Below are 14556 nucleotides of genomic sequence, written 5' to 3'. Positions count from 1 at the left end.
TGATCAATTGTAAAAAAAACTCATTCCTAAATTGCACATATTATAATTATGACTCGGAAAAATACAATAAACAAGAGAATTATTGCATTTTCCTGAAAATGTGCGAAATATAAAGTCTCGATCACAAAAGTGGTCACTAATTTTTCTACAGATTTTGCAACAAACAATCATTAAAAGATGTGGGGAAGCGAACTGTGTGGAAATCTGAAGAAAAATTAGTGACCACTTTTGTGATCGAGATTCTCGTATTGACAAATTTTTATGAAATGTTAATTTTTTGTTGGTTTTTGTATTTTATTGCGTAATTAATATTTATATATATATTTTCAATTATATCTGCAGTTAATTTTTATTCCATTTTGTTTGATACATTCAGATTATATTTTTCGCAAAATTATGGAAAAATGAATTTTGTGAAATTAAAAAAAAAAATACGGTCAAAAAAATAACAATCGTTCATAAACCAAAATGACATGAAAAACAAAAAGAACTTCCTGATATCAATCATAATAAAATTGAAAACTGTTAGAAATTTTCAAATCAGATTCAATAACTTTCAAAAAAACACAATTCTGTCACATCATCATAAAACAATCACCAAATATCAACTAGATGTCAACAATTTTGAACAATGAAAAATATAAGAAGAAATAGCACTATTTCAACAAATTCATGGTTTCAAAGACAGTACTAAACAAAAAAGAATACTTAAATAAAAAATTCAAAAACTAACTTGTCTATTTTCCCTCTGTTTTCTATCCAATCAACACTTTCTGATGTTTCTCTAACTTTGACTCAAAAAGAACAAATCCAACAAAGAAAAAAGACAGACACAGTGATAAAACATCATTTCACACTCTCAATAACTCTCCCTTCCAAAAACCATGCTCAAAGATCAATGAATTCCCTCACAACTCTCTTTTCTAATGAATCTCGATATATGCAAATATGAGTGGGACAATAACCAATTAAATTTTAGGGACAATATAGGGATAAAAACCAAAAGAAAACAATCGGATTCGAACTATTGTGCACCTGGAAGGCTGTTCGTCGTATCCAGTTCAGGATAAAGCAGCCCGAAGGCTGCAATATCAAATACGAACAGTCATGTCCAGCACCCTTCCGATAGAGTGCCAGCAAAGCATACACAACAACTAGTTTCTTAAAAAGGGACACCATTAATACAATTTTGAGATTCATTTAAAGATGAAGAGTCAAGAAGAAACTCAAATCTCCTTGAAAGAAGATCCTGAGAAGATTGAGAAAGAAGAGAAGAGTTAGATGATGTGATATCAGAGTGAAATGACTTTCTTGATCATTTGATTTTTTCTTTCATTGTTGAAGATTCGAGGGAAACCAGAGAGCGTTGAGGAAGATATCCAACAGCTGAAGCAGAGACAAATGAGCCCTTGCGCTCAAAGTATAAGTTGTCTTTCATGTCAGGGACTGACAGTGACGGCCATGAGATTTGTTGAGATGGTACATATTCTTCAAAGTACCTCTCATGATCTGAGTTATTGACAAATGTTGAAGATGATGAAGAGTTTGATGATGATGTTGAGAAAATGTTTGATTGAGAAGTTGAAGAAGCAGATGTTGAAGTGTTCATATTGTTTTCGAAGAAGTTGATCAAGTCATGAAGTGTGGTGATGTGTTCAGTTGATAGGTTGTTGTTGATTGTGTTCACAAACGCACTAAATTTACCATCGCAAATATTTTTTCCATGGTGCTCAGCGAAGAAGTTGAGTTGAGTATTTTTCTTTTTAAGAAGTTTTGATTGTTTGGAGAGGATGAAGTGAAGAAGGAAGCGATTTCGGTTGTGTGGACCCGAATCGCAGAAGAACTTAAAAGTGTGAGTGTCTGAGAAGAAATGTCTTTTGATCACAGATTCCAGACACTCAATAACAAATCTGTGATCATTTGAGAGGCAGTCGGAGAAGAAGTTGAATGTTCGTTTTATTTGTTGATTATTTATTTTTTGAAGAGAGATGATTGTGAATTGAGAGACCTGTTGATAATTGAAGAACTCTTGTTGAAGTTGATTTTTTCTTATAGGGAGTTTCCATTTCTCTTTGAAGTCGAAGACGAAGACTGCTTCTCCCTCTTTCAGATTATCAACAGTTGATTGATAGTGTTTTCGTTGCATTTCTGCAACTAGTCGATGTTGTCGAAGAAGTTTCAGAGTGTGAAACTCAACAGAAGAAAATCCATTTTTGTTTTGTGAAGCTTTGAGTTTATTCTCCAAATAGTTCAACTTCTCACACATGCCGCAGAGATCTGTGTCCATTTTCGCTTTGGAGAAGTTTGTTGTCAGTTTGTAGAAATGGGAAAGAGAAACTTTGATGTTTGTTTTTTCGGAAAACTCTTTCCATAATTTTGTCTTGGGCTTGAAGATTAATCTCTTTTCATTGGGAGAAAAGATGCCCGTTTTCTTTCTTTTTTCTTTCAGTGCTTCCAATCCATATGAAGATGTGATTGATGAAGAGAGTGGAGGAATGGAAGTTGTTTGGTGAGGTGGAGTGATGAATGATGGTGATGATGACGATGACGATGATGCGTTATTTGAAGTGTTTTCATTTAATGTTTCTGAAGATGACGATGAACCACCAAATTGAAGAGTTGAGAATGTTGGCTTTGCTTTTTCTTTGGTGTAGAATGAGAGTGATGGAGTGTTACCTTGATTATAAAGATCTTTCCATGCCTTTGTCCAATTTTCGATGTTCAGTTCTGTCACATCAGCATCGTTGCAAATATTCCATAAGACATCGTTTCCGCTCTTTCTTTTTACCACAGAAATGTAATGTACATTCTGTAGATCTAGACACTTGTATAATATTTGTCCAATAAGATGATAAATGACTATTTCCAGATTATTATTTTGGAGATGTTGAACGTTTTCTGTTGAAAACCCTTTGATAAACGATCGCTGGTGAACACGATCAGTTTTAATCAGAAGTGTTCTTGAAGGAGAAGAGTGAGCATTGTCAGTGCATTCATGACAGAGGGCAAGCACCTCTGGAAATGCAGCCATTTCCTCCTATCTCGCAGCACAGCATTTTTCTTTGCAATTGCCACAATAGACACTATTCTTTCCTTCCAAAACTTCAGTTGCAAAGAGAGAAGATAATCCATTATAAGGAGAAGAAGAATTGATTACGACACTGTTGCAAACTTCGTTGAAACGTGGAAAAAATTTTTGGCATTTTTGGCATTTGAAATGAGTGATCAAAACAGGATTGAAAATGTCCTTGTTAATCAACTCATCTGTTTAAAGAAGTTGGAGAAGATTGTCAAATGCCTCAGCAACATTTTGTTGATGTCTGCTGCCATATCCACAAAAGTCTTCCCATTTGTTGATCAGTGATGGGACCCACGAACGCACTGTTATTCCATCTCTTGCCAGTTGATTACAAACACTTATAACACGCGAAGATGTGTTCTTCAAAGATGTTTGTTTGTTGAATAAAGATGGTCTTTGAATAGTTATTGAAGAGAAACATTGAAGAAGAGAAGCCAAATAGCATGTGTTGCCTAAATTGATTAATCCTTTTGTTGATGCTGATAATGAAGTGTTTGAAGATATGATTTCTGAAGAGGTCGATGAAGAAGGAGAAGAATTTGAATGAAGAAAATTTGTTGGATTGTTATTTATTGTGATTTGTGTAGTATTTTCATGATGAGAAATAACACTCTTATCGGCTGGTGTGTTATGTTGAGATGATAAAGTGTTGTTCTCTTTTGAAAATGAAGAAAAGAGAGTTTGAAATGCTTGAGGTGGAATTAATGTGGGTGAAGTGGAATAATCTACTAATTGCTCACTCACAAACACATTATCATTTTGAAATGATGAAGAATTTATTTTTTCTTTCAATTTTTTTGTAATTGAAATTTGTGAAGAAGAAGTTTTTTGTTTGAATAGTTTGTGAATTGGAATTGGAGATGGAGAAGAATGACGCTTGTGATATGAATTTTTATTTTGGTTTTTTGTTGGACCCCTTTCTTTTCTAATTGGAGTACTGATTGGTGCATCAACAGCTTGAGAAGATGAAGAATTTATTGAAGAAGAAGAATTTTTTTCTGAAATGGTTTTTGAATTTTTATTGAGTTGAGATGATGTTGAAGAAGAAGAAGATTGTTTTTTATTTGAAGAAGAGTTTTCTGTAATTATTTCTTCATCTCACGCTGCTTCGTCTATAAATCTTGTGTAATCTGGCTCAGCCCGCTGCTTTTTCTTTGCTGACTGAAGCGAAGTTGAGGCTTCAGTGGAATGGGCTAACATCCAGTTGTTGCCCTTTTCCCAATCCTGTTCATTTAAGCCAAATAAAAAAAGAGAACATTATTTAAAAAAAAAAATAAACTACAAAAAATTTAAAACTTCAATTAAAATCAATAATCATGAAAAATTTTATCAGAAAATTGTTTCAAAAAATTATGTGCTGAAAACTGTTCTCGTTGTTCTTTTTGATCAATAAAAGATTTTAATTACTTGGAAATTTGCAGAAATCGTTCAAACGTGTATCTATCACTTTTTGGTCCTTTCCCAATAGGTGGACATAACCCTTCATAAATATATTTTTCTATGAAAATCTGAATAATTGTGAATTAAAAATTTGTTTATAAACTGCTTAACATATTGTAAATAGCTTTAATAATCACTTTGTTAAGTATTTTTTGATGTTTTTCAATTTTGTGATCTTTTAAATGAAAATATCTTAGGGTTTGAGTTGATAAAAGTGCAGCTGAAGAACAAGAATATTTGTTCATGTTTGTATAAAGCTGTTTCATAAGGTTTATTTAGGATTTTAATGTTTTTATTAAGAAAATAATAACCTCAAAAATAACTATTTAGGGTTATGTCCACCTGTTGGGATTGTACCCACTTTTTTACACCATTTATTCCATTCAGAAATAAAAAAAAAACATTTCGGCAAATTGCAGATCAATGAAAAAATCAAAATTCGAAATGGGTTTATGGCAATATTAATAAATTTAATTTATCTCTAAAGAAACTATGTTTTTTGGTAAACAAAATTCAAATATGATTCATGTTTTCTTTTATGCTTCTTCTTCCTCATCTTTTTCACTCCAAAATGTTCTTCATTAATGTCAAATAATTTGATGAATCTTTCATCATTTTTAACCTCCATTTCTTCTGCTTTTTCTTCTTTTTCTCCTTCTTCTTTGCCTGCTTCTTCGTTCCTTTCTCTCAAAACACGCAATGCTGATTTGTCACCATCATCGTCTGCTTCTTCTCTTTCTGCTTCTTTTTCAATTGCTCTGCCTGTTCAGTTGGTCCAGTCACAAATGGGAGTCATATCAGTAAGATCACACGAAAGAATCAAAGTGTTTTTTTGCACTGTGCTTCGTGCATTGTACACATGCCGTGTTGTGTTTGTGATTGAAATGACAAAGAGAAAAGAGATTGATATTCGGACAAATCCAATGCTGATAGAGGAACATACAATCCGTAACAATCAGTTCGTTCTTCTCCAACACCTTCAATGATGCCGCAGAGTCGAGAAGAAGAGCAAGATACCAACGAAATGCGAAGAATGCAATCCAAGCTCAACGTAACTGCATTGTACATGGTGGCTGGCCTGGGGATCCTCCCCTCCGCGGCTGTTGTGGACGTGCACCTCCACAACACGGAGAAGGTGATTGTGTGAAAAGAGCTGTCTTTGAACCAGTTGAGTAACGCGTTTACACGCGAGCTTACACCTGACGATGACACATTCAATTACTTCGATGGGCTGATCTTCACAGAGGCTGGTATGTGCTTGCTGCAAAATCAGCTGCATTTGCCTTTCAATTTGGATGCTGCTAAGCTGGAAAGCAAGACGTTTCGGAGATCGCGTTGCAAACGTTGAGTTTCACCGAGGAGCATGCTGTGTTTGATATCTGGTGAGGAGCAGAGACGACGGCGAAGGACTTTCTGGAACAGATGCCCATCGGCGAGGTGAATATGCCTTTTCAGTCAATCGTGCTTCAGAATGAAGGAGGGACAAGCGTTGACTACAGACTCAACCTGACTGAAGTGGAGCGTCTGAATGCGTCGGCGTCTGATTTCCCTCTGTTTAAGTGTCCTTTCACGAGAAGGATTGTGCGGGCGTATGGGAAGCAGACGATATACTGGAGCTTCCAAGCAAATGAAAATAGTTAATTTGGTTCTGCTTCAGATAAAGTTGGGAAGCGGATACAGTTCAATGAATGAGATAAACGAGAATGTTGGAGGAGGATCAGAGGGGAAAGGAAGTGAAGGAACAAAAGGCATCACAGGCACATGGAGCTAGTGCTACAAGCGTTGTTGGCAAGCGACGACTTTATCTCGAAGGAAGGTGCAGAGCTGCTTGCAGATAAGAAAAAGACAACGATTTCAGCCCCTCTTTCTCCGCTACTCGGACAGCTGTGCTTGTTGTCACATGAGCGAATTGTCTTTGGAAGTGTGGCTAGAAGAGGAATGGAGCAGAGGCTGGTGTGTCTGGTGTGTCCTCTTGTGAGGAGGCACCATGCGCTGCAGAAGAGGGCGTATGAGAAAGGAGAGAATAGTGACATTCTGTTCGACAAGGAAGAAAGCCATCCGCTGATCATGTCACAGGTTGTGACGATTCGACCTGTCAGAGGAAAAATTGCAGTGGGACTGAAATGTGTGTGTGTTGTGGAGCTGCATGCACCAATAGCTGCACAATTCGTTGACACTTCACTTCAGTGCTATATCAGAAGAGCGATCTTTTCTTCTTCGATCTCTATTTCTTCAATTGCGAATCAGAATTCTTCATCGTCTTCTTCCTTTAATGGTGCTGGTGCAAATTCAGAAGGATAGCAGATCTTTTCGTATCATCGTTTTCTTTTAACATGCTGTTCATCTTCTGTGAATGGAACACCTTCTTCTTCATCTTCTGTTGTTTCTTCCAACATTAACTCAGGCAATACTTATGATCACTCCATCATCGCCTCACTCTCCACACAGCACTCTCAACTTGGAAAAATCAAAGGAATTTCTTCTTCTTTTCCAATGCCTTCTCAATCTTCCTCTTCCTCCTCTCTGGAAAGTTCCCGCATCTACCAAGCATCCGCAAGCAGCCACCGAGAATGAGTGTCATTGAGCGCATGTAGAAATCTCGGTGCACTCGAATAACCACAGGACTTAAGAAGATCCGAACTGTTCTCGAAAAAGTGAGAAACAAAGAGAAGAAGTTTCTGTTGGTGCTGGCAAGGCAGCCTGTTGATCCGCTTTCAGCAGTTGCTGCGTCAATATTACAGTCACGAACATAGGCCAGTGGCATTCCAGTCAATGAGGCCACGAAGCAGGTACTGGAAATAGCAGCGCAGACAAAAGTGGAGCAGAAGATAAGGATTTACAGAAGGAGAAGGAGAGAAAAGCGTTTGGGATGTTCAAACTCATTCCAACGATGTCTGCCATGAAAGAAACACCAAGAGAGAACAAAAGGAACCTGATCCTGCTGAAGGAGACCCTAAGCATCAGTGCTGGAGGAAGGAGAATTACTTTTGCAGATGTAGTAAGCGGAGTGAATGTATCTCTTCCTCCCTTGTTGAATCCGTCTACTGGCTCTTCTTCTGCTTCTTGTTCAGTTTCAGTTCCATTGTATTCTCAACAAGGAATATTACAACAAGGGTCCATGCAATCACAGGAGATTCTGGGAATTCAAGGGCTTATTCCAACTGGAGCAATGAACAATCAAGGAAGCGCAGCTCGTCTGACTCCTTTGGGAATGCAGATGCAACTTCAGAACATAGAGAACTATGCTGAGCATCTTAAAGATATAGAAACCTTCTTTAATTGTCTTTTGCTTCTATCTATCGAGAAACTGAAGGAAAAATAAAACAAAATGCCAGGTTTGCTGCACCAAATTTTCTAATGCGTCATTAAAAAGAAAAGAGAGAAAGATCACATTTCCTTCTTATTATATTTTGTATCTCAAATGGATTATTCAAGCAATAAAAGTCTTCTGACATTGGAAAAGCTCACTGTTCGAAGAAAACTTCCTCGCAAATGTCACTGACATTAGCTCCACAGGCACCTCTATCGTCTGCGCTGACTCCTCTTTCAGCTGCTAAGTTATCCTCTCCTATTTCTAAGGTCTTGTGCGAAATGGACATATTCTCTGTGTATAATTCATCGAGGTGTGTGTTGGGCGTTCGAATATCCTTTATTGTTCATTTAAGAGAAATGGCTCAGGAGCGAAACGGGGTTGGATTAATGACATTTCGTGAATTATTCGCAGAAGTTGAAGATTTAGCTTCAATTTGCATTGGGGCAGCTAAGAAGGAGGAGGACATGGACAAGTGAAACAAGATGATCGGATTTCTATAAAGAAGCCGTGAAGAAGGTGAGGAAGAGATAGTGAACAAGGAGGAGGAGAAGGGGAAAAGGAAGTTTCATTAGAGATGACGAAAGAGAGACAGAAAAATATGAGTTTCATCTTGAGAAAAGATTGAAAGCTGTGTCTGTGAAAGCCATTGGCGAAAGAAAAGAAAATTTTGATGGATAGAAAGAGAGCTCGCAAGAAGTGTTCAATTGGAAGAAGAGAAAGGTCACTAAAAAGAAGCAGAAAGCGGATATATCTTGGGAAGTAGCCCACAAAACAAAAGATTGTTCAGAAAATTGAATTCAAAGAAAACGAAAGTGCTACTACAAATAAAAATGCAGATGAGACTGAAAGAGATAACAGAAAAGAAGAAATGGAAAAAGAATGAAACAAACCAACAAAGAATAGAAAGAAATCCTATTTGTACAAAAAGAAAGAGAGAAGAGAGTGTTTGGGAGGCTTGTGGAAAGAAAGAGAGTTAGGAGCCGTTCTGCTGGAAGTGGAAAACAAGATGAATGAGGAACATTACCAGAACAAAGAGATGATCAAGAAGCTGACAGAGCCGGAGTTAGCAGAAGTCACGATAGACTGAGAAGAGATTAACGAGCAGATGAAAAGAATACTGACTGTGAAGGACATGGTCTTAGGAGAACAGAAGAAGATCCAGGAGCTGGTAGAGGCAAGCTGAAAGACAAGAAAAAGAAGAAGAAGAAACATGAGAAAATAAAAAAAAGGAAGAGAAAAGAAAATATCAATTTATCTGCATGATATTTCATCTTTGTTTGAGACTCTTCTCATTCAACTTTTCACTTTCAACGAGCCTTTTATCACCACCGTCTCCTCTTCATCATCAATATATTCAGTCACATCCACTTCATTTCAGCAATAAACTTTATTAAAAGCAGAATATCCCTCTTTATCCTCGTCATCATTGCCATCAACGCCCTCTCCAACCACTTTTTCAACTTCTTCTTTTATGTTTCTTCTTATTTGGCATTGGATCGGAGCATCGACTTAGTCAAATGTTTGTTTTGTTCAATTCAGCAGAGCTGCTGAGTAAGCAAAAAATTATTTCATATCATTCAACTTTTATCGAATTCAGGGCCAATCGTCATCTTTCATTTTTTTTTCGGAAGCACAAAACGTATATTCATTCTATTGCATTATGAAGCCAAGTTTTAATAACAATAGATGTGATTTCGAGTTGAAAAAAGCTGATCAGTCTGCGCGAAATCAAAAAAGGAGGACGATTTTGCCTTTTTTTATTTGGAAGCTGAAAGAGGCGCAGATAAAAAAGAAAGAGTATTAGAGCAATTCTTTTATGAAATGAATGAGTTCAAAAATAGTGTTCGGCAGGTTACACAACGTCACACGCCTTCAACATGTCGGAGAAGGTGAAACGATGAGGGAACCTTATTTATTTGAAAAGGCATGTTTTATGGAAAATTCTATGAAACAACAGAATTTACAGAAGATATATGGTGATTTCATCAAATGCACATGTGAGATGTTTTCTTCTATTTTGTGTGCCATCTCCCCAACTTTCTTCGACTTTGCCTTCTTTTGCACATATTTTTACTGACAAGTAAGCTCATGAAATGATTTCTGCCTTGTGATCTGCACCTTCTTCAGAAGCCCCGTCGCATTGTGCGCACTCTTGTAGGGAGTCTTTTCCAACTCGCAATACATTGCTTTGATGTCAAGTATTCTTTCCACGTATTCATTGTCAACTGTATGCCCGTTGAGAAATATAAACAAATCGACATTCCAATCACCGAATGCTTCTGTTCTGCCATGTCCAACAGCCGAATTGTCTTTCTGAGTGATGCTTCTCATGAAGGCGAACAAGGGTTCCTTCACAGAAGCGACAAGGGATTTGTACACAAAATACATATCTCTTCCGACACTCGCCTTGTTGCCTCCGTACTAGTTTTATGCAGCAACCTGTAAACTTGGTGTGCATGATAAACATTATACAAGAGATTATTTGCTGGTTATGCTGTGCTGAGAAAATGCTTCTCACGAAGCAGAAGGTGATTCCAAAGGAGAGAAAGTTTGACGGAGGAGATAGCAGAGGAAAAGAAAGAGTTCGAGAAAGATGCTTTCATCATCAACAATAATTTCCGAACGAAGGATTTGGAAGGAGCAGATTGGAAATAGAAGGAAGAAGTGTGGCAAATAAAGAAGGAAGCAGGGAGGGCATTTCATATGAAGAACATAGAGAGAAAAGATAAGATTGAATCTTCCTTATTCATAATTTTTATCTCCTGTTCATTCCATTCTCCGTTCGCTGAAGCTTATGAGCTTTACAGCTGGAACGGAGATTTGACGGAACAGTTTTCGCTAAAGAGCTGGAAGAAAACAAACCTTTGTCATCCATTAAAAAGATAACAAGTTTTTTATCCATTTTGCAATCTTCTCCAATCTTCATTAATAATGTTTTTAAGTATTTCTGTTGTAAAACAAGTTTTTGAACTTTATATTTTCCTTTTAAAGATTTATTTTTCTTTTCTTTTCTTTTTTTGAGACTTAATAAAAAAAATTCTTTTTTTCTTTAAACATAAAAATTGATATGTATTTTTGTATAAATTATTTAAACACACATATATCACAGTAATTAATGATAAATGCTTCTGAAAAATCAATTTTTATTTTATGATCAATGAAACCACAATAGAATTTTTTTATTGATTTTTGATCTTTTTTATGAAATCAAAAAAAATTACACATGTATACTTTCTCAAACTTGGTTATTTTGAACAATTATCATGTTTTTTTCTAAGCCTGGATGACGTGAAGAAAATAGTTTGTCAAATCCGTCACTAGTTTTCCACCTCACAAAAAAAAAAAAAATAACGGTGATTATTTCAAAAGCAATAGAAATAAAAATATATATAAAAGGATTCATTTGACATGTTTTTGAAAGTTGTCGTTTGATCAATATATCCCATCAAAATTAGTTATTTAAAACAAATCAAATCATTATTTTGTACCATTCTAAAAAAGACGCAAAATCTCGATGGAATGAATGAACATTGGTATGATCATCGATAATTTTTGATTGTATTATTTCAAAACATATCTTTCAACTTTTTTTTGTTCAATAAAATAAATGATAGTTGAGTTGTCTTCAATTTGTTATGTTATCGTGAAAGCTCGGAAATTGAACACCACATGATAATTTTGCTGTGTGACGTTGTTGATATTTTTAATTTTTTATTCGTTGAAATCTCCATTTTTATTTTTATTGCAGAAATGCTTTTTGAACGGGAAGATTGCGATGATGAAGATCATTTTCAGAAAACCGAAGTAATAAATGAAATAATTGTGAAATAATTAAAAAGAATTGGAATCAATTTACTCAACCTATCTGTTCGACAATTTGAATAAAATGATAGAAGAAGAGAAACTTTCGCAGGGAAATGCTTCTTGGATGTTGAAGCGTTTGGGATATTGCAGAATGTTGAAAAAGTTTTGGAATGAATGATTTGATTTTTCTATGTTGAAAGCATAATTTAAGGAGATGATCATTGGTGAAGAAGAAAAAAGAAAGAAAAGGACGAAAAGCTTTTGATTGATCTGTGAGATTGCTGTCTTTTGCTTAACAACAAATTCAATTCCAAATTTATATCAATAAGTGTGCCTTTCATTCAAAAAGCTGCCTTGAAGAAAGATTTAAGCGAGGAGACTCAGAAAGAAGTGGAAATGACTTTGTTGGAACTGAGTAACAATTCGCAGCGGAGAGTATGATCTGCAAATTGATTAATTTATTGAGTTGTTTTTGCTTCATTTACTGATATTTTTCTTTTCTTTTTCTAATAGAAAATTCAACAAAAGCTGTACATAAAGGAAATTAAAGAAATCATCAAATACCATCAGAAACATCACAACCTGACACAACTCGCCTGTCAGTGTGCTTGGAACTTTTTGGTGTTCAGATTGAATGCTGATGGAAGCTTGGAAAAAGGCATCGTGAACAAGCTGCATTTTGCAAGAGAATCAGCAAGAGAATTGGAGGAGCTGAAATGAAATATAGAAGGAAAGAGACAGAAAACTGATGAGGAGATTTCTTTTAAGAGATTGGAAAATATGTTGCTTTTGCACTTAATCCATTGCAATTTGTAAAACGAATTATTTGTTGGGCATTTTGGCATTATTTTAAGTGTGTTTCGAGAATCGAGGGATAACCATAAAGATTTCAAAGAGAATTGCTTTTATGCATTTTTAAAAATAAACATACAAAAGAGCTGTGAAGGTTGTTGAATTGCTGGAAAGTGAGTCCGTCGATATTATTTTTGAGGAGATTCAGCAATCAACATCGATAAATGGATTGAAATTTCAAAGCTTGTTATTTAATCAAAAACTCTTCAAGACGATTGAAAGAAGAGGGGAAAGATGAAATAGAAGAAGGGAAAAAAGAGTGGTAAAGGAAGTGATAGAAAAAGATGGTATCAGAAGGATTCATTTATGCTATCACAAGGTTTCGTGAAACTCAGATTTTTACAGTTTTCTTTTTATTATTCACTTTCTGAATATTACGGAAATTATTCATTGAATATTTAAATAAATGAGATTTGTTGAATATTGTTTATCTTTATCTATGTCTTCTCACAGTCTTTTTTTTCTTTTAAAGATCATGTCGCAATACTATTCATATTTGTGTCTCTTTTTTAACAAAGATAATATTTATTTTCCTTCATTTTGTTAATATGAATAATGATACATAAATAATAAATAAATAAAAAGTTTTTTATCATTCTCCTCGTTTATAAGCTCAAAGTCTATCATCTATCATCTTTTTTGTAAATCACTTTCATGAAAAAACAAATGATCGTTTATTAATCCATCGTAAAAATATAGTGTCTTTCATGATCCTTTCAGTAACCTGGCGGTCATCGAGTTTCCTCACTTGTTTGTCAAAATATACTATGAATTCAGTTCTCGTTATTAATAAAATAAAAATTGTGCGAGAAAAAACAAAGCAAGAGAAATACATGTTGGAATTTATTACTAACGTTTTTCCTTTTGCTCCTGGTATGTCTCTCATCTATTAAAAACAACAAAAACTTAATTGAACTTTTCATCATTCTTTTCTTTTTTATTTTTCTCTTTCGTCACTTTAAACAATTCAACTTTAAATCTATTCTTTTCTATTCTATCTTTAAACGTAGTTCTGAGTTCATCTTTTTCCTTTCTGGTTCCTTTTCATTGGGGAATTCTTTCTTGAACGCACTTAGAAAATGAAAAGAAATGATCACCATCGGAACAATTTTTCGAAATGCAACAGTTTCAAAAGAAAAATCACATAACCTCATTTCTTATGTACTGCAAAGAAGAAATCAAGCTTATGGATTCCGAGAACAAAGCAAAATGGAAAAAAATTTCAAACATACATTCTCTTTCTCATTTTTTCTTTATGTTTATTCTCTGGAAGAATCACAATTGCGCATTTTTCCTTTTGATCGGAGTCGTTTCCAACTCGAAAATTTATAGTCAACCAACAACATCAAAATCAAACGTTTTTCTTTTCATTCCATTTTGATTTTCGGTTCAGTTCGTCATTCTTTCGTTTTCTGTGGTCAATGCAAACTTATTAATATTTTTTATGTTTCAAAAAAAAAACGTTTTTAAAGAACAATGGAATGGATGATAAATAAAAAGCTTTGTTCGAAGAAAAAATCGAATTAAAATGTGGCAGAAATGATACTTAACGAAAATATTTCAAATGTGAAGGATTGCTTCAAGTGTTTGTATGTAAAAAGAATATCTTTGATCTCCGATTATGTTTTCAGTTCTGGAAATAACTCGTTCACAGCTGGCTTCACTGCAGGGGGAAACAATTAACGAAAGGCGCAATCCAGAATAAACTGTTTGAATATTTCTATATGCTGCCAACACTTGGTAATAAATTTCGGGGTTATTTTCAAATATATCATCATGCTTTGATCTCATCTGCCTTTCAAACAACAGCTTGCAACCTTCTGAGTATTCCTTTTCCATGTCCTTAAGAACTTTTTTCGCATATTTCGAAAAATATGCATCAAGCCTCGGAAACCAATCAACAAACAACGTGTTCTCTATCTGTTTCATGCTTTGTGTTTCTTTTTCTTCATTGAATTCTGTAATAATAGGTAATTTGCCAGTCGAAAATAATTCTTCAATATCAAAATCACCTTCTCCTTCTAATTCTAACTGATGTCCTTCAAAAGAACAATGATAGTGACCGTGA

The 14556-nt window shown here is 35.0% G+C and overlaps 3 protein-coding genes across 3 annotated transcripts; 2 read left to right on the top strand and 1 right to left on the bottom strand.

Moving 5' to 3' along the window:
* Positions 1-1315: 1315 nt before the first annotated feature.
* Positions 1316-3031, bottom strand: MONOS_12762 (uncharacterized protein; the record flags this gene model as incomplete). Its single annotated transcript, XM_067865407.1, has 2 exons — positions 1316-1694; positions 2265-3031. 2 exons carry the CDS (start codon positions 3029-3031, stop codon positions 1316-1318), a joined length of 1146 nt encoding a protein of 381 aa, XP_067726232.1.
* Positions 3032-6280: 3249 nt separating this feature from the next.
* On the top strand, positions 6281-6820 carry MONOS_12763 (uncharacterized protein; the record flags this gene model as incomplete). The annotated part of the gene is made up of 1 exon (XM_067865408.1): positions 6281-6820. The coding sequence occupies one exon, from the start codon at positions 6281-6283 to the stop codon at positions 6818-6820; it is 540 nt and encodes a 179-aa protein (XP_067726231.1).
* A 568-nt stretch (positions 6821-7388) lies between these two features.
* Positions 7389-7841, top strand: MONOS_12764 (uncharacterized protein; the record flags this gene model as incomplete). The annotated part of the gene is made up of 1 exon (XM_067865409.1): positions 7389-7841. One exon carries the CDS (start codon positions 7389-7391, stop codon positions 7839-7841), a length of 453 nt encoding a protein of 150 aa, XP_067726230.1.
* Between the last annotated feature and the right edge of the window lie 6715 nt (positions 7842-14556).

Source organism: Monocercomonoides exilis, assembly GCF_001643675.1.
Source record: "Monocercomonoides exilis strain PA203 chromosome Unknown scaffold26-1319188, whole genome shotgun sequence".
In the NCBI taxonomy this organism is placed as follows: domain Eukaryota; phylum Preaxostyla; order Oxymonadida; family Polymastigidae; genus Monocercomonoides; species Monocercomonoides exilis.
The sequence above is the reverse complement of the archived record's forward strand: the minus strand, read 5'-3'. Positions and strand labels throughout refer to the sequence as shown.